This window comes from Bos grunniens, chromosome 9, assembly GCF_055505025.1.
Source record: "Bos grunniens cultivar Pamir isolate PY7600 chromosome 9, Bosgru_T2T1.0, whole genome shotgun sequence".
NCBI lineage: Eukaryota > Metazoa > Chordata > Mammalia > Artiodactyla > Bovidae > Bos > Bos grunniens.
Window position 1 is genome coordinate 74017461 of NC_141173.1, and position 20103 is coordinate 74037563.

The 20103-nt window shown below is 35.1% G+C and overlaps 1 protein-coding gene across 8 annotated transcripts in view; it reads right to left on the reverse strand.

Moving 5' to 3' along the window:
* Positions 1–20103, reverse strand: part of HBS1L (HBS1 like translational GTPase) — an 85880-nt gene that overhangs the window by 12119 nt on the left and 53658 nt on the right. For 6 of the 8 annotated variants that reach the window (XR_015132420.1, XR_015132418.1, XM_086316565.1 and 3 more), the window contains 9 exons: positions 17878–17986; positions 11010–11272; positions 10378–10543; positions 8421–8538; positions 7366–7512; positions 5430–5504; positions 4621–4738; positions 4164–4232; positions 724–828 (listed from right to left, as the gene is read on the reverse strand). Coding sequence is in view for 5 of the 8 variants with exons in the window: in XM_086316565.1 (XP_086172691.1) it covers positions 724–828; positions 4164–4232; positions 4621–4738; positions 5430–5504; positions 7366–7512; positions 8421–8538; positions 10378–10543; positions 11010–11272; positions 17878–17986 (1170 nt within the window). In the remaining 3 variants the exon portion in view is untranslated. The remainder of the gene's footprint in view (positions 1–723; positions 829–4163; positions 4233–4620; positions 4739–5429; positions 5505–7365; positions 7513–8420; positions 8539–10377; positions 10544–11009; positions 11273–17877; positions 17987–20103) is intronic. The other 2 variants (XR_015132419.1, XM_086316566.1) reach the window with 1 other exon arrangement.

Below are 20103 nucleotides of genomic sequence, written 5' to 3' on the forward strand. Positions count from 1 at the left end.
CAGTTTAATGTTGAAGTCAGAGATTTAGTTGGAAGCTAGATTAAGGTAAGAACAGAATTATAAACTTAAAAGCAGAATTCAAAAAAGAAGAATATGTACATATGGTCAAATGATTAGAAGAAAGAAACAGTTATTAGCTATCATGAAAGGTCATGTGTGCAAAAGCAATAATTATAGCATTTAAAACTAGCTCAATTTCTCTTTACAACATCAGGATTCTCTGTATTTGCATCTTATTTTCTTACTTAGGTCTTCCTGTAAAAAAATTGGGGGGGTATAAACATGATATAGGTTGATAACATAGTAATTCTGAAATACACATTTCAAAACAACAGACTGTAGCAGTCTGCTTTGTCACTGACTGTTCAGTGCCAGGATGGGGTCAGACTTAATTTCTGCTACTGAATACTACTTTAAACGTATCTGACAGGTGTCTATACATCTGGGTTCAGTCTTATCCAGGCTTCTCAAATCAATGTCAAGAAAAAAGAAAAATGCTACCACAGTAAGAATGTTATATGTACATTTATACACACATAGTCACAACTGAAAAAAATCGTTTAATGTTTTCACATTTTTATCTTCAACAGTTAGTATCATTCTGACAGTCAGTTACAATTTCAGTAAGAGGTTATTTACTCTGGAGTTAATAACTAAACTAGTTTTAAAAATCTGCTGTCTCAATATAGGGTTGTTTAACAAAAGAATTTTGCAGAGGAATACCTTTTGCAGTACAAGTTTCATTAGGAGGCATTGCTAGGAGTCGGTCACCAGTTTGGATATAACCAGCTTCAATTTTACCAGTTACACAAAATCCAGATCCTTGATCTGCAAAACATGCCAAAATTTTGTTATGGTTTACTTAATAGTATCATCTGATGCTTAACACTGCTAGCTATACTTAGTTCCCTGTATGCTGTGCTAAGTCACTTCAGTTGTGTCTGCTTCTTTGTGACCCTATGAACTGTAGCCCAGCAGGCTCCTCAGTCCATGGGATTCTCCAGGCAAGCATACTGGAGTGGGTTGCCATGCCCTCCTCCGGGGGATCTTACTGACCCAAGGGTTGAATCCACCTCTTTTACATCTCCTGCATTGGCAAGTGGGTTCTTTACCACTAGTGCCACCATTTCCTACTAGTTATATGAAAGCAGTAGTTCAATGAACATTAAGCAATGATCGTTTCAGAATTTTTAATATATCTACTAAATATACACCACATTCTATTTTCTTATAAATAAAAATATATTAGAAAAAGTAGGAATTCCTTCTTCAAATATTTATTAATGCTTACTAAATACCAGGCATTGTGCTAAACTCTGGGAATAAAGAGATGAAAATATAAGCCTCTACCTAGAAGGAGTTTACACCAGTGAAGAGAAAGGCAAAAACAATTACACTGTCCCAAGACAACGTTATTTATAATGTGCAACAGAAACAAAACAAGGCACATCAAAGAATCCATGATAATGGGCAAAGACTACACTTACGCCAGGCACTTAGAAGAAAAAGAACCAGGAGTTTACCAGGCAGCCTGTATGCAAGTGCAAAGGCATAGTCATAAACGAATGTGGGCTGTGCTAAGACCCATGTGTCATTTATATGGAATTTCTAAGGGACCGTATGGAATAATGAGGGAAAGCCAAGAGAGGAAGCAAAGGATGCAGACACGGAACAAATAACATTGGTGCCTCATAAATCATGCTTAGGGTTTGAATTTCATCCTCAGTTAAGTAACTGGAAACTAGTAAAGAATTATGAAATGGAGAAGTGACATGATGGTATTTCTGTGTCAGAGTGGAGAGGTTGACTGAAATGCATATGTTGACTGAAAAAAGAGAAGAAACTCAAGAATCTGAGAATAAGGTATGACAGATTTAAGGTGATAAGGTAAGTGGGGAATAATGGCAAAAATAAGAGAAATCTGAGATGATCTGTATTAACCATGAGATAGAAAATTAAACAAGATTCATTTTAGCCTTGGTGAATTTGAAGTGTCTGCAAGGCAGACAGGTGAAGAAGATGCATTCAAGGGGGCCCCAATCATACCAAATCCACAAGAATGGAACCCTGGGAGCACACCCCCTGTGGAGATGCCCAGCAGCAGTTAGCAGATGTATCTTCAGGGTGAGAATAGGTTTGGGTTGAAGATCTGGGGTGCATCAAGATGTAGGAGATAGAAGAAATCATGGCTGCTGGTCAAAAAGAAGCGTGTAGAATAAGAGAAGTGAAGCGACAGAACCCAAGTGAAAGGACAGAGGAAGAGGAGGCCCGAGGAGATGGAGAGAGGTGAGACAGCAGAGCAGGAGAGAGTGGGTCACAGAGACCGAGGGGGAAAAGTTTCAGGGTGGATGTGGCTAGCAGCCTCAGAAGAAACGCCAACTTCAGGTAGATGGGAGTAAGACAGAACTGAAAAATGCATACTGATGTTGGCAACCAAGAAGTCATTTGATAATCTCAGTGGGAACACTGAGGAGAGCAATACAGGCAGAAGCCAGGAAGCAGCCTGAAGAAAGAAGAGGAGGTAAAAAAGTAGAATCAGCAAATGCTGTTAGTCAAAAAAAGAATTAAGCACATCTTATTTTTAAAATAGATAACAGTAGCATTTTGAAAAGCATTACCATCATTTCTCTTCTACTAGAATGCTGGAAGATGATAATAATAAATTTCAATTTCATTGAATGATTTTTGTAAAGCACCTTCATTTACTCATTTATTAAACACTTATTAAGTATGTGTTACGTGCCAACCACTGAGCTAGGTCCTGCAAATACTGAAATAGAAGTGACACTACTTGCTCTCGAGGAGTTCACAATCTAAAGGAAATAAACAGCAATAACACTGCATGAAAAATGCAACGAGAGCACATAGAGAGACCATGGAGGAACACCTCAGGGTATGTGTGTGGATGACCTCACTTATCACCTCCAGATTATCAATTTATTGCTGGGACTTCCCTGTTGGCTCAGATGGTCTACTCTTTACTGCCCACTCTGTGGTAATGAAAATTTGGGCAACAGCTGACATCTTTACCATACTGATTATTCCAACATATTAAGTACATTATATTCTTTTATTTATTAAGGCCTTTTATATCATCTCCATGTTATATTTGTTTATGTAAGGCCTTGTAAACATTAAATTAGATGTATTCTTAGATATTTAATACAATATCTCCTCTAACACCTCTTCTAAGTTTGTCCTTCCTTGGGTTCACTTCATCAGTCCTAGGGTGCCATATAGTCCCTGGTATCTTATAGTCACTCTTTTTTATCATATTAATAATTCTCTATATTAAACTTCCTACTTTACCTATTTGTCATATCTATTTCCTGACCGAAACTGCTACATATGGGTAGGAAATGAACAAGTGAAGAGAGAGAAGAACACAAGATGGGTAGACACAGTGGCAATAAAAACCCTGTATGATTAAGAAACACTGAATGATCCAGTTTGGCTGAAGGATACAGAAACTAAAGCAATCTAATGGGAGAAAAAACAAAACTACAAGGCTAGAAAGATAAAAGACTAGGTTTTTTTTACACTTGGAAGATGAGTAAAATATAAAAGTGAAAGTGAAAGTTACTCAGTCATGTCTGACTCTTTGCAACCCCATGGACTTATAAAGTCCATGGAATTATCCAGGCCAGAAGACTGGAGTGGGCAGCCCTTCCCTTCTCCAGGGGATCTTCCCAAACCAGGGACCGAACCCAAGTCTCCCGCATTGCAGGCAGATTCTTTACCAGCTGAGCCACAAGGGAAGCCTGAGTAAGATATGAGGAAATGGTAAGTAAATTGAAGATTTTTCTGGGCAGGGGCATTAAGTAACTAGAATTATGTACCACTAGTCCATGGGGTCGCTAAGAGCTGGACACGACTGAGCGACTTCCCTTTCACTTTTCACTTTCATGCTTTGGAGAAGGAAATGGCAACCCACTCCAGTGTTCTTGCCTGGAGAATCCCAGGGACGGGGGAGCCTGGTGGGCTGCCGTCCATGGGGTTGCACAGAGTCGGACACGACTGAAGCGACTTAGCAGCCGCAGCAGTAACAGCATAAAGAAGGGAGAATCTGAAGACAAAATAATAATTTTGTCCAACAACAGAGGTCAAGAGAAAACGAAAAGGCAGGGGCCATACTAAAGAAGGCCAACAGAGGTAGCACTTACCTTTGAAAACATCAGATACACATAGTCTAAAAGGCTTATCTATAGATCTTTGAGGAGGCTTGAAGGAGTCTGGGAAAAAATGGTAAAAATAGAAAGGTTTAATTTAAAAGTAATTTTTGATTCATGTCCAATGAGTCCACTATACTCCTATGTCTCCTAGAAAATACTAATAGCAAATTGACTGTGATTCATATAACACTTTGTAGTTTATGAAATGTTTTCACATGTTTCTTATTTAATGTCACAACAGTCTGTGAGGTAAGTGGAGTAGGCATTAATTAAACAAGAAAAATTTGGCACCAATTTGAATATTCATATAATTCTAAAACTGGTAATCTCACTCCTGAGTGTAAACGCTATCCATTTTCACATAAATCACTGCCCTCTATAAAGAACTCTAAATAATAATTACTATCAAGTTTATAATGTATTAAAATTAATATGATAGTAGTCTTACCAATTTGTTCTAATAAACATAGTCCTTTATACCATTTTGTTAGTTCACTTGATTGAGATCTTGTGATTAGATTTTCACCACTGAGACCACTTGTTGGGATAAAAGCTACATCACTTTCCTATAAAAAAAGGATTGAACACATGAAACTCAACACAACACTGTTTCTCCTTTTTTTGTTTGGCTGTGCCACAGGCATGTGGGATCTTAGTTTCACAACCAAGGATTGAACCCATGTCCCCTGCACTGGAAGCAAGGAGTTCTAACCACCAGACAGCCAGAGAATTCCCAATACAACACTATTTTTAAAAAGCTAAAAGGTTCACTATTACTGTAACTGTACCAAGTATGCAAAAGTAACAATGTACTTTTCAAAAAGTAACTTAAATCACAGAACTACTGCCCTGATGTTATCTGTTCCAACAGTTTCCAACCTTTTTTATTTTGTGGGAAACTTACAAGTCTGTTCCAAAACACTCAAGCATTTTTACCTAGTAACATAGGTATATTTCATACTTTTGCTGGAGGAATTTCTCTCTACTAGTTTCTATACTCCTTGGTAACCTCCCTAAATCTATACATCTAATAAGTGGAGAAAAAGTCTTCTACTTATACTAAATCCAAGCCAATTTATGCAATTTTCTAAAACAAAGTAATCCAAAGAACATAAGATACATTTAAGACCAGGGAGAAATAAAAACAAAAAGAATTAAACATACTGAACAAGACAAGAATACCAAAGTAGCTTTTTCTCTCATATCAGTAAGATGAGACTTACGAAAAGTAACCAAATAAATTTAAAATGATCTTACCTTAAAACCTGCTTGCTTAAGAAAGTGCCCAAGTTTTCCAGTAATCTCTTGAAACCTTTCTTGTTGCCAATTAACCTGACAAAGATCCAATTTATTTTTAAAACTGTGCTTAAGACCATGCTATTTATAAAAATTTTTAATTTCTGAAATAAAATATAAATTAAGACTATGAAATATAATTATAACATCTATGAAAATATGAAATCTATTTAAAATTAAAGCTCAGAATGTCAGATCTCACTATTAAAATGATCTAAAAGTAGCTTTTCCTACAACAGAAAGCCTGGAAACAAACACCAAAACATAGAATTTTTTGTGTATGCTAATTTTGTTTTTGTTTTTCAGTTACTAAGTCATGTCCAACTCTGTAACCTATGGACTGTAGCCCAACAGGCTCCAGTGTCCATGAGATATTCTAGGCAAGAATACTGGAGTGGGCTGCCTCTAAAAGTAAATTCAAAAGTGAGGAGAAAAAGTGAGATACTTATTAAATTTGTGCTTGGACCAACTGCTTGACCAACTGAAATAAGATAAAATTATTGACACCTACTCAAGTCAACTAGACTTCTTAGTATATGTAATGTTCATATGTGATATGAATTCTAGATAACTATTCCCATGCTATAGTATTCAGGGGTAAATGTAAAAATAACTATAACTTGTAAGTTACATAGAAAGTCGTGTCAAAATAAGATGGATTAACGGATGGATACAGGGGTAGACAGACAAAAATGAGATCAAGCAAGGGGAAGAATATTATGTAGGAGGTATAATTTGGGTGTCTACTGTAAAATTCTTCCATCTTTGCTTTATGTCTGAGTATTTTCATACTAAAATGTTGGGGGGAAAATAAAAGGTATATGTAATGATGATACCATAAAAGAACCATGTAGAAAATTTAGGTGAATATGTATTTGATCCCAGGATAAGAAAATACCTAAGCATAAAGAAAGAAATTAAAAGGAAATGATAATGTCTTTATTTTGCTTACAAATTACTCAGTTTTAAAACTTAAAAAAATCAAATTATATAAATTCAAAAAAATACAAATGATAAATAAATACACAAAGAATGTGCATTCATGTGTGTGTGCTAAATCACTTCAGTCATATCCAACTTTTTGCAACCATGAGGATTGTAGCCTGCCACACTCCTCTGTCCATGGGATTCCCCAGGGAAGAAAACTGGAGTGGGCTGCCATGCCCTCTTCCAGGGGATCTTCCAGACACAGGGATCAAACTCACATCTCCTATGTCTCCTGCATGGACAGGCGGGTTCTTTAGCACTAGCGCCACCTGGGACCCCTTCTGATCATGTACAGCAAGACTTAAAAAACATATATATCCTTAGGCCCGGAAATTTCCACAGAATAAACTATTTCTAAATACACGCACAAAACTGAAAATATTCTAAAGTAGTGGGCTGTTGAATAAAGTATATCTTCAAAATATACTAGAATAAAGCTGTAAAAATCTCTTTACATAAAAATTATTAGTTACTTGGAAATAAAAACAAGAATATTGCCAATTTTTTGAAAAAAGTAAATAATGAAGCAGACGAGAACCCAATGTTATAAAGAAAAAGATTTTTATGTGCAAAAATAAACTGAATGGAAGTACAAAATGAAAAGTTAAAAATCTTCAGGAGGGGGAAGCTGGAAATATAGTTTATTTCAAGTTTTCCTCATACCAGAATAAATAAGAATTTTTATAACTAAAAATGATTTTAAGATTTATAAGTTAATTCTGAAAGTAAAAATTTATCTTCTTGCCTAATACTACTAATACCTCATTTAATATCAGCATCATGTATTTATTCTTTAAAATATGACAACTGGGCTAAGAAAATGTATACTAGTCACATCTGAGGTCATCAATATGGCAGAACATCATCTTAATCAGCATCTAAAATGAATACTCAAAAAGCTTTTAAATACCTGATCCATCTTATTGACTGCAACTGCGAGTTGGGTCACTCCAAGAGAACGAACCAAGAGTCCATGCTCTCGTGTTTGTCCCCCAGTCTCAAATCCAGCTTCAAACTCTCCCCTGCTGGCATCTACAACTAAAACAGCTACATCTGCCTAAAAAATGAAAAGAAAAAAAAAATCTAAGCTAGAAACAATGTCACAGCATTTTAATTCAAAGGACAGACTACTGAAGTAATTGTGTAGGTCAGATTTTAAAGGAAGACTAACTTGACACCAAACAAAGCAAATCAAAGGAGTCACACAGATGGATTAAAATTTTAAATAGAAGAAAGTACTAGCATGTGGTCAAAAAAATAATGACATAAAGAACAAAACCTTCCCATATTTGATTACATAACAATTATGATAACTGGGCAAAGGAACAAAAACATAAAGTTAAAACGTAAGTAAACAGGGACAAATAATTGTGTTATGAACTCTCTATATTTTCTAATCATCATCTATTATAGAAGAAATCAATGTTCCATATGTCTAATGCTATTTTCATTGTTTTAATTAGTTAAAGTTATTATCTTTGAATTTTTTTTTTAGTATCCTTATTAAGAATCATGTACATTTACAAACTACAATTGTTTTTTAATCCCATTAAGACCACAGGGGGAAAACTCCCAAGGTTCCCTATTTCTGTATAAATAAGCTCTTTAAAAAGATACAGGACTCGAATACAAATATAAATGCAACAAAAAGGCTTATGTTGAAATATTCACTCCAATTTATTAATAAATGAAATACAAAGCTATGCCTTATCAAGTCCCTACCATTATTTTTACTAAAGAAACTCGTGGCTTTTATACATTTGCTACTTTGTAATAAATTAGAATTCTAAGGTTTTATAAAGTACCAATAAATAGACAATGAAAAATATAGTATTTCTCTATTTTTTTAAATTTTTTACAAGGCTAGAACTTTAATATTTTAAGTTATAATCCTAGGATTATAACCTCAGCATCAGGAAATTTTATTTACATTCACTGTACTTTGGTTAAGGAAATATCTGGTACCTGGGCTGCTCCTGTAATCATATTTGGAATGAAATCCTTATGGCCTGGAGCATCCATTAATGTAATAACTTTGGTTTTGGTCTCAAACTTTGTCATACCAACATCCATTGTTACCCCCCTTAAAGAAAACATAAAATGGTTAGAACTATAGAAATAATCAAGTTTTAGAGATTAAGTTATTTAATAATATAGGAAAAATAACAGTCTAAATTCTTAATTAAAATTATTAATTATTCTAAGAAAGAGAAAAATTATTACCTCAATTGTCTGCTCAACTCACATATGAAATAAATTAAAACAAGCCACTTCTCACTTAAATGATACAATTCTCAATCTCTCTACCTAGTTGACAGATGGTATAAAGAAAACTAAAAAGCTATCTATATACTTCAATAATCTACTTGATATGCTGACAGGTAAAAATTATTTAGTCTCCTAAAGCAGATATCATACAAAATTCTACTGTTTTCCAATATTCATTTTTCCAAAAATCTATAACTGTCCAACTATTTTTTCTAAGTTGAAAAACAAGCTTGTCATACCGCAAAGAATAAAAAAGACAACAAGAAAAAACAAAACAAAATTCAAACCACTATGATGTAAAATTCTACTTATCAGAAGAGGTAAGGAATATTGTGACCAGCTTTATTGAAAATTATTTTATATATTATAATGTAGATTACCCAATACTCCAAGAAAATAAACACACATATTTTTAATACTTTCTAATCATATTCAAAATGAAGACATCACAGGACACGGAGTAATTTCTTAGTTGATTTATGACTTTCAGAAGGCTGTAGAATATTAGTGTGAGATGGTAGGTATAATTGCCATTTCACTTAATTATTAGGTATCCTCTTTCTTTCCAGACAAAGGTGCCATTGGGTCCCTCATCCTTAACAGTTCTAACATGAAATATATTACCACTCTAAAAAGACTTCAAAAGAAATACTTTGATCAGAGGGATATGAGTGGCCATATTCTCCTAGAATCTTCCCAAAGTTAGCATTAAACACAGTTACACATTCAGGAGCAATCCACTGGATTAGATCTGCATAGCAGGAGATAGGTTTAACTAATTGTTTGTTGACTGTGTCTCATAAAAACATAGTAAGAAAGTATAAAGATGAATTAAATCTTGTAATTGAATTTACTAGTCATTTTGATTTCAGACAGAAGATAGTATACTACAAAAAGTTACTTTTCCTTTATAAACTGATATTATAATAACTCTGCTGCTGCTGCTGCTAAGTCACTTCAGTCGTGTCCAACTCTGTGCGACCCCAGAGATGGCAGCCCACCAGGCTCCCCCATCCCTGGGATTCTCCAGGCAAGAACATTGGAGTGGGTTGCCATTTCCTTCTCCAATGCATGAAAGTGAAAAGTCAAAGTGAAGTCGCTCAGTCGTGTCCAACTCCTAGCGACCCCATGGACTTGAGCCTACCAGGCTCCTCCGTCCATGGGATTTTCCAAGCAAGAGTACTGGTGTGGGGTGTCACTGCCTTCTCCAGTAATAACTCTACATATATATAAAGAATATATATATATATATATAACACTATATATACTAATTTTAAATTAAGAGTCTTTCTCATAATGTTAATTCAAAATCAAGACAATTGACATATACTCAGGGAGGTAACAAGCAAAACTTCTCCCACAGAATAATTAACTAAGAGATTTTACTGCCTTTTGCTGTGTATATATGTTTTTCTTTCAGTTTCTTTTAATAAACATACTTTTAAACTATTTCCATAGAATTTAAAGGAGTAAAACATTGTATGTAGATTACAACGAAAACTACAATAAAAATATTTCCCTGATAACGGAAAGTTTTCTAAAAATAGTGTCTAAAATATTTCATGATTTGTTTCATGCATACTCAACACATATTACACAATTTTTTAAAGACTATATACAATTTCAGAATGAAAATTTTATATATAATGACTACCTTTCCCTTTCTTCGCCAGTCTCATCCAAGACCCATGCATATGCAAACGAAGCTTTGCCAGCCTTTTTAGACTCTTGTTCATACTTATGCATAGTTCTTTTGTTTACATCACCCAGAAGATAAAGCAAATGTCCCATCAGAGTACTTTTCCCAGCATCAACATGACCTAAGGAAAATTGATTCAAGATTTAATACTAGGTACATTTTCCAGATGTTGTTCACACTGAGGCATAGCATGAATTTGTAATTCAATAGTTTAGAGCAATAAACACCAATTTTTATCAAATAATAGTTTGCCAAGTAAGTTGTTAAAATGGAAAAAAGAGCATATCTCTTTAGAAGGGAGGAAGTTTCCTTGATTTCTGGAAATCAAAATGATCAACAAAACATGCCATTTTCCAATATTCACAAAATGAAAAGGCCACAACCAAGTCTAAAGACCTCTTTGGCAACTTGGCATTATTTCACCCCAAGTGACCCTGACAACTCAACGTTATGGTACAATGCCCTCTTGCTTCATGTCTATTTACACACACACAGAAACTCAGAGTGGAGTGTATTCCCACGCTGCCACGAGACAATTATTGGGCTTGAGCAGCTGACTGACAATCCAGAAGAACAAAAGGCATTACCAATGACCACTAGGTTGAGGAGCTGCTTTCCTCCTTGCCGCTTCTCCAGTTCCGCTTTGATATCTATTTGTTGCCTCAGCTTGCCAGACTTTTTCACTGGTGTTGGTGTTGAACTCTGCTCTTCTGATGCTTGAATGGTGTGGGATGGAAGAGCTGATTTAGAAGCACTCTCAAGTGCATCAGAAGAAACAAGGCTGGTATCTTCACTAGAATGTCCTTTTTGAGGTGTATGGAAACTATGACCATTTTCTTCAGCAGTTACTCTACAGAAGGCAGAGACAGGAATAAAAAATATTTAAACCGAGTCTGGCAACCACCCTTGAAGAGCTGCTGCTTTCCCAGAGGTACTAGGATATTTCTTGGGAGTGTTGGCAGAGAATCTAAGTAGTGAAGTCACACGCCGACATAGGGAATAATCTGAGATCAAGCCCTGAGCCTTCGGAGTGGGAGCACTGATTCCAAGACCCTAGACTACCAGAGAACTAACCCTAAGGAGTATCAAATAGTGAGAACTCACAAAAAGGAAACCACTTGAATACAAGACCTGGCATCCCCCACCCACCAGTAGCACCTTGAAATCATCCCCCTAAGACCAGGGACAAGGCAAGGTGTCCACTTCTGCCACTGTTATTCAACATAGTCCTGGAAGTCCTAGCTACAGCAGAGAAGAAAAGAAATAAAAGGAATCCAGGTTGAAAAAGAAGAAGTAAAGCGCACACCGTTTGCAGATGACATGATACTGTACATGGAAAACCCTAAAGATAGTATCAGAAAATTACTAGAGCTAATCAGTGAATTTAGCAAAGTTGCAGGATACAAAATCAACACAAAGAAATCACTTGCATTTCTATATACTAACAATGAAAATTCAGAAAGAGAAACTAAGGAATCAATCCCATTCATCACTGCAACAAAAAGAACTAAATATCTAGGAATAAACTTACCAAAGGAGACAAAAGAACTGTACACAGAAAATTATAAGACACTGATGAAAGAAATCAAAGATGACATAAACAGATGGAGAAATATTCCATGTTCCTGGGTAGGAATAATCAATATTGTGAAAATGACTATACTACCAAATGCAATCTACAGATTCAATGCAATTCCTATCAAACTACCAGTGGCATTTTTCACAGAACTAGAACTAAAAATTTCACAATTCATATGGAAATACAAAAGACCCCAAACAGCCAAAGCAGTCTTGAGAAAGAAGAACTGAGCTGGAGAAACCAACCTTCCTGACTTCAGATTATCCTACAAAGCTACAGTCATCAAGACAGCATGCTACTGACACAAAAACAGAAATATTGACCAATGAAACAAGATAGAAAGCACAGAAATAAACCCAGGCACCTATGGGTACCTTATTTTTGGGGCAAAGACAGCCTCTTCAATAAATGGTGCTGGGAAAACTGGACAGCAACATGTAAAAGAATGAAATTAGAACACTTCCTAACACCATACACAAAGATAAACTCAAAATGGATGAAAGACCTACATGTAAGACCAGAAACTACAAAACTCTTAGAGAAAAACATAAGCAGAACACTCGATGACACAAATCAAAGTAAGATCCTCTATGACCCACCTCCTAGAGTAACGGAAATAAAAACAAAAGTAAACAAGTGGGACCTGATTAAACTTAAAAGCTTTTGCACAGCAAAGGAAACTATAAGCAAGGTGAAAAGACAACCCTCGGAATGGGAGAAAATAGCAAATGAAACAACTGACAAAGGATTCATTTCCAAAATATACAAGTGGCTCATATAACTCAATGCCAGAAAAACAAACAACCCAATCAAAAAGTGGGAAAAAGACCTAAACAGACATTTCTCCAAAGAAGACATACAGATGGCTAACAAATACATGAAAAGATACTCAACATCACTCATTTTTAGAAAAACGCAAATCAAAACCACAGTGAGATATCACCTCACACTGGTCAGAATGCCCATCATCAAAAAGTCTACAGTCAGTCAGTGCTGGGGAGGATGTGGAGAAAAGGGAACGCTCTTGCACTGTTGAGAGTGTAAACTGATACAGCCACTATGGAAGGTGGTATGGAGATTCCTTAAAAAACTAGGAATAAAACCACTGTATGACCCAGCAATCCCACTCCTAGGCATATACCCTGAGGAAATCAGGGTTGAAAAAGACACATGTATCCCAATGTTCACTGCAGCACTATTTACAATAGTTAGAAGATGGAAGCAATCTAGATGTCTACTGACAGATGAATGGATAAAGAAGTTGTGGTACACAATGTAATATTACTCAGCCATAAAAAAGGAACACATTTGAGTCAGTTCTGATGAGGTGGATGACCCTAGAACCTGTTATACAGAGTGAAGTGAGTCAGAAAGAAAGATAAATATCATATTCTAATGCACATATATGGAATCTAGAAAAATGGTACTCAAGAATTTATTTACAGGGCAGCAATGGAGAAACAGACATAGTGAACAGACTTATGGACATGGGGAGAGGGGAGCAGAGGGTGAGATGTATGTAAATAGTAACATGGAAACTTACATTACCATATGTGAAATAGAGAGCCAATGGGAATTTGCTGTATGGCTCAGGCAATTCAAACGGGGGCTGTTTCAACCTAGAGGGGTAGGATGGGGAGGGAGATGGGAGGGAGGTTCAAAAGCGAGGGGATATATATATATGTATACCTATGACTGATTCATGTTGAGGTTTGACAGAAAACAACAAAATTCTGTAAAGCAATTATCCTTCAGCAAAAAAATAAATTAAAAAAAAAAAAGAATATTTAAACCAATTTGACTGACATTCTATAATGTCAGAAGGGCAGAGACATCTCTTTACATTCTTACATCTGCAGACCAAAAAATGATCTCCGCTAAGTGGCTAGAGTCTGTTAAGGTGGAAATGATAAGCAGTTAGGCCCAAACCACACAAATACAGACTTAGAAGATTCCAGGAGAAAAACAGACTGCTAAAAACTAAGATAAGAAGAAAATATCCCATAAAGTAACTGAAACTCAATGTCTAAACCCATAGCTTAGCCATACAGTCCTATCAAAACAGGTGGCATAAAGGAGATATTTTGTAAAAATTGGTACCAAATGTGTTCCAGCAGATAAATTCATAAAAAAAAAAACAATAGCTTTATCAGTTTTTAATCCCTAACTCATTCCTCCAACAGCACAGAGACTTACAATCTTTTTTTGTTCAAACACTGTCCTTAAAGGAAGAATCTCTAAATGTCTACATTTTTATTACTTTTGGCAAAGGAGTTTTAATTCATTAATTCAATAAATACTTGATTCACTAAAAACTGTAACATACACTAGTCACTGCTGCTGAGAAGAAAATATATAGAAATGAAAAAGTTATCAACTGATCCCAAAAGTTTACAATCTAGTGAGGAACTCAGATATGTAAAACAGAAATAAGACCATCTGGCTTTTTTCCTCCTTGACAATGACAGTGCCTCCAAAAGTAAACACTGATCTTACTTAGTTCTTCCTTAGCTCTTTGACTGTGCTCCATGGAAATCATACCAGTGCTATCCTGTGGATAGCTACGAAAGATGTAATGTAATCAAACAGACTATGATGTGCCTTACCTTTCCTTCAATGACACAAATAAACAGACTTAGGACAAAGAACAGGTTATTCCAAGTTATTAGAATGGACTTCCCTGGTGACTCAGACGGTAAAGCGTCTGTCTACAATGCAGGAGACCCGGGTTCGATCCCTGGGTTGGGAAAATCCCCTGGAGAAGGAAATGGCAATCCACTCCAGTACTATTGCCTGGAAAATCCCATGGACAGAGGAGCCTGGTAGGCTACAGTCCATGGGGTCGCAAAGAGTCAGAATGAAACCAATTATACCCATCTTAATGTGGAGGTGGCAGAAAAGAATTACATATAGAAAGAAGTTTACAAACATCACTTAAGGATTGTAGTGTGATGGAGATGTGTACAAACAGTAAATCTCTTTTCTTCCTGCCCAGAGTAACAAAAACAGATTCACTGTTCTTTCTCTTGGTATTTTTTAAATGCTCAACACTGATTCTCATCCTTCGCCTCAGGAAAGAATCACATTAGTTATATTTTCAACTTTATTATAAGCCTCTTATCCATTCCTGTTTTATTTTGCTTTAGCAAATCTCCACTAACCAACTTGAGCACTCACTGCTTAGACAGATTGGCTTCATTTCAAACTACAGGGAAAAAATTTAAGTATGTGGAAACTGTTCCCACTCTTAAAAGAGTCCAACAAACCAAGCTAAGTAAATAGAATTTAAACTGAAATTTTCAAACATGTATTTGAATGTCCACAATTAGTTCTCAAAAACAAAAACATGACAACTCTGTATTTAGAGGAGTAAAGAAAAAAAACAAACCCTACAAATTACAGTCAAAGTATTCAACCAGAGTAACTAGTCATAGACTCTAGTTCTGATCAGACCTGGGAAAAAAATCACAATCTCTGGCTTCAGATCCTTCTGTTTTTAGTGAGGCTTTTCTTCAAAGGAAAACTCATGGTAACTCCAACACAGAAAACAGACAAAAGCAGAACAGCTATGACTGACACAGTGGGCTGAGGGCTGAAGTTGGGCTCACCCACAAATTAGGCAGCCCTATTCAGGATAGGAAGAGCAACACAAAACACGGTCTGTCTTGATTATTTCACTTAAAGTTCAGTAACACGGAAGATTTGCTTTTCTCTAACTTTCACAACATTCTCTTCAAGTAAATTTTAGAAAAACTGCATTTTAATTCACTAACCCGTGCAGTGTTAGAGGAAAGGGCCAAAGTAGTTAGAAAAGCATTCTAGGTAAGTCGGTACTTAGTAAAAACTTCTGCATATTATAAAGTAAAAGTTAATGTATTAAGATTTTGAAAAATCTCTTAAGATGAGGTAAAGTAACTTTAGAAGTTCAGAGCTATAATTACTGACTGAAAGAAACAAAGTATGGAAGAATAAGTTTGTGAATATTTTTTCAGGTGCTTTATCATATAATTGTGCAACCGTATCTATTACTATAAAATGACTGGTCTGCTTTTTTAAACCATCTTTCCAAAATTGGGAATATTTCCACATGTATTGAGAGGCTTCATGTTTCTTTGCAAGTTTTTTAAATGATACTGGAAAGTTAATAATTTAGATTGAAGAGATTAACCACAGAGTTATTTGTTCTCTACGCAACGTTCTAATGATTTTTACTTAATTTTATTTCTCTGTGCTTTCTTGAGACAAAAACAACAGCCTAAGTATTATCCTTATTATAAATTTCCCCAAAACCCTAAAAAAAGTATTTGATGTAAATATAGCTTGGTCCCTGAGCAGTATTTACGCATTTCTGAGTACTTTCCATCTGTACCTGTAGGCCTTTCACATTCTGATGACTTCTCCTACAGAACCACATCAAAATACCGGCTCACAGGTCTGCTTTTTACTATTTACAGGTGTTTTTTTTTTTTAATGTATTTTCCCAAGGACTCTGACCAATAAATATTTAAACAACTATTCTATGAAAAGAAAATAATGATTAACATTAATGGTCCCTGTCCTCATGAAGCATATAGTCTTATAAATTCTGAAAAGCATTATACTTATAAGGCATAAAGGTAGTATTCTAAGAATTACTACTTGAATTAAGCATTTTTTCTTGATCATTAATTACTATATTAATAATTTCAATTAACAATAATTTAACAATAATTTTAATTAATTATTGAGTATTACTATTATAAATACTCACAAACATAACTATGTATTTACTTCTAATATATAGTACCCCATGGGCTGTAATATATACACAAATATACATAGACAAATCTAGAATCAAGCCCATTTTCTCATTCTCTTTTCTTTGTACTAGGCTCATTTGCATGTTGCTTTCTAAGCCTCTAAAACCTTTTGCATAAGATTTTAAAATCCTTAGAACAAGGCACTGCATAGTCTATTTACTTTTTCCTTGCTCAATGGAAATAATTCCATAATAGGATTAAATGGCACTTAAGACAGGAGAATAAAAAGGTATTTATGATTCTGACAACCCAAATATTTTATTTATAAAATAAAAAATAAAAATAAATAAAATGAACAAAATAATCATTAACATTCGTCCCAACACTCATGGATATTTCTATTAATTTACATAAAGAAATGCTATAAAGGAGAAAATAATGGCTGCTGAGTTTGTATTTCCTGAAATTGAAAAAAATATATATTGTTTACATTTGATAAGTACTTCTTGTCTAACTGGTAGACAAAATATATATAATTAAAGTTATGACTCTGCTGTTATGTCTCAAGTAACCCACTTTCCTCATCTATAGAAACTCTTGACAGAATTCTAAAGATTATGAAAAGAAAGAATAAATGAGTAATACCTACGTATGACTTATTATCGTTTCTCATTAGATATCTGCGAGTCTAGGAATGCTTTATTTTATATTTTGTCTTTGTTATACCGATCCATGTTATTCAGTATCAAAGTCTAAAAGAGTTTAATGATAATAGTAAAAAAATCTAATTAATGATTGCATGATTCACCAGCTACATTTAATTCCCAAACACTGCTTGTTTATGCCATCTAGTGGCATAAGGATGCCCTACCTCACAGTGCTAGATTTCATAAAATCATAGGCTTTTTACATTAAAGTAGCTATAATTTGTATGAGGAAATTGACAATGAGGGCGATTAACATACATATGAGTTCACAATCAAGCCTAATTTCTCATCCCCTTTTCTTTGCATTATGCCATACTGAGGACCTATTGTACTTCAATGATTATATTATGCAAAATTCAAATAGATTCTTATAGTCTAACAAGGAGACAATACTTATTCAAAAAAAAGGAGGAAGGGTTAAAAACCTTACCTGGGCACTTCAAATCCCATAGTTTGCTTCTTTCCAGATACAGTCATCTTAGTAACTTTTGGCACAATTTCAGATTCACTTTGAGATGACTGGGAATCTATTGATTTTCCTAATTAAAGAGTAAAATATAAAAAGCTCATTAATTCAGGTTGATTCCTAGAAACATTGTATATTAAATATGTATTATGACAATTTTCACAGAATCACATCTTTAAACATATTTTTTTCCCTCTAAAAAAATTCAGTGAAATATTAAAATGCTGAAAGAAATTCTTCTGTCACCCTGTTCTGGGAAATCCCCTCTTGTCAGGACTCTTCTACGCTTAACCCTCCACCAAATCTCTTCCTAATTTTGAACTGACTCTTAAGTTTCAATATTAAGAGGTCACAAGGTGGTTTCTGCACTGAGCCTCGTTCTGACATTATACCTAGACCATCTCTTTCTCTCTCCTACCACACCCTTTCACAATACTAAAATTGTTCAGTCAGTTAGCAGATGGTTAAACTATTTTTAATCATGATACCTACAAACTGATGAGCAAGTTAAGAGTCTGCTGAATTGTACTATACACTGCATATATTTTACTTGGTCATAATACTAGACTTAGTAAGATACTTGATTTGTTGTTCAGTCACTCAGTCGTGTCCGACTCTTTGCGACCCCATGGACTGCAGCACGCAAGTATAGATACTTGATATCTATATAGAATACGGGGGAAGAGGTCAAAATTGAAAAATTAAGAACATGAAGGAAGATAAAATTATGAGCTAGGTCAAAGTAAGACTTTTATGCATCTGAACCTTTAAATATATATATATTTAATTCATGGAATTCTTTACAATGAACTTTTGTTATTTTCAGTAAGAGTACCATTAGGATTTTGTCCACATAAAACTATAGAAACTGCACTGCTGCACTGGTAAGTGTATATACATAAATTATGTTTAAAAGTTAGAAAAGGTAAATTAATGTATATAATTCATTCAAAACATTTGTTATCTACCTACTGTATGCCAAGCATTATGCTAGAAATATAATGTTGAACAAAAGCAGACACAATCCTTGTACTGAGAAAGCTTATAGTCTAGTGGAGAAAATGTACTAACTGATCACAAAAATATAAGTAAAATTAAAACTGTCACTAGTGTTATAATCCATATATGATTTGGTGACAAGGCACATGAAAACAAGAGTTAAGATGCAAAAAAAAATGAATAGGAATAAACTACAAAGAAGAACATTTCAAACAGAGAGAGCAGCTTATATATAAAGGCCCTACTGTAGGAGGCACCATGGTCTTCAGAGAGTGAGAGTAGAGGGGAGAGGGAGCAGAGTAAAATGAAGCTAAAGAAGGAGGCGATGGTCAGGCAATGCAGGGCCTTTAAGTCACAGCAAAGATCCCAATGTTTGTCCTAACACAACTGGAAGCCCAGAAAATGATGTAAGAACCTGAGGGGGAAGGGAAATAGAGGAAAAGATAAATGGTCGCTCTCAAAGAAGAAGTCTGGGCTGGAGTATATATTTGTGACTCATCAGCACATAATTAGTTGCTGAAGGCACTGACATAAGTGAGATTACCACAGCAGAGAATACTGAGGAAGAAAACAAGTGCTCTGAGGACAAAGCCATGGAAGAAATGCAACCTTTAATCATTGAAAGAGGACAGTAAGAAAGAGGAAGGACAAGGCCTGCAAAAAGGTGACAGAGGAAGGCTAGGGGAGAATGGTGCCCAAAGCTAAGGGGATTTGGCATCACCAGAGTCTGAGGCTGCTGTTCAATCAAGTGAGACGAATGAAAACATTCACTAGTGACGCAAGCCCTTTAGATAAAGGTCATTAGTAGAGTTAGCAAGAATCATTTGAGAGACATGAGGGGAGGAAATGTTAGAATGGGTTAAAAAGAAAATGAAGGTAAGAAAACAGAAGTAGCTGCAAGTGCATGTCCACTATCTCTTACGCATGATTCCAAAGTCCAAAAGCTCTAAAAAAAAAAAAAAAATCAAGGTTTTTTTTTTTTTTAACTCGTTTGGAAGTAAAACCTGACCTGGACTGAAGTGAAGCTTTTTGCAGCCCTTACTTACTCCACTTAAAGTGAAAAGCCACACAGTCCAGTGCAGAAATAACAATGTGATGATCATAGGGTGCTGCCCCAAATCCCATCGGGGTATCACACCACAGGTGTTAATGCTTTCTGAAATCCAAAAACTTCTGATTTCTGAGTCAAAT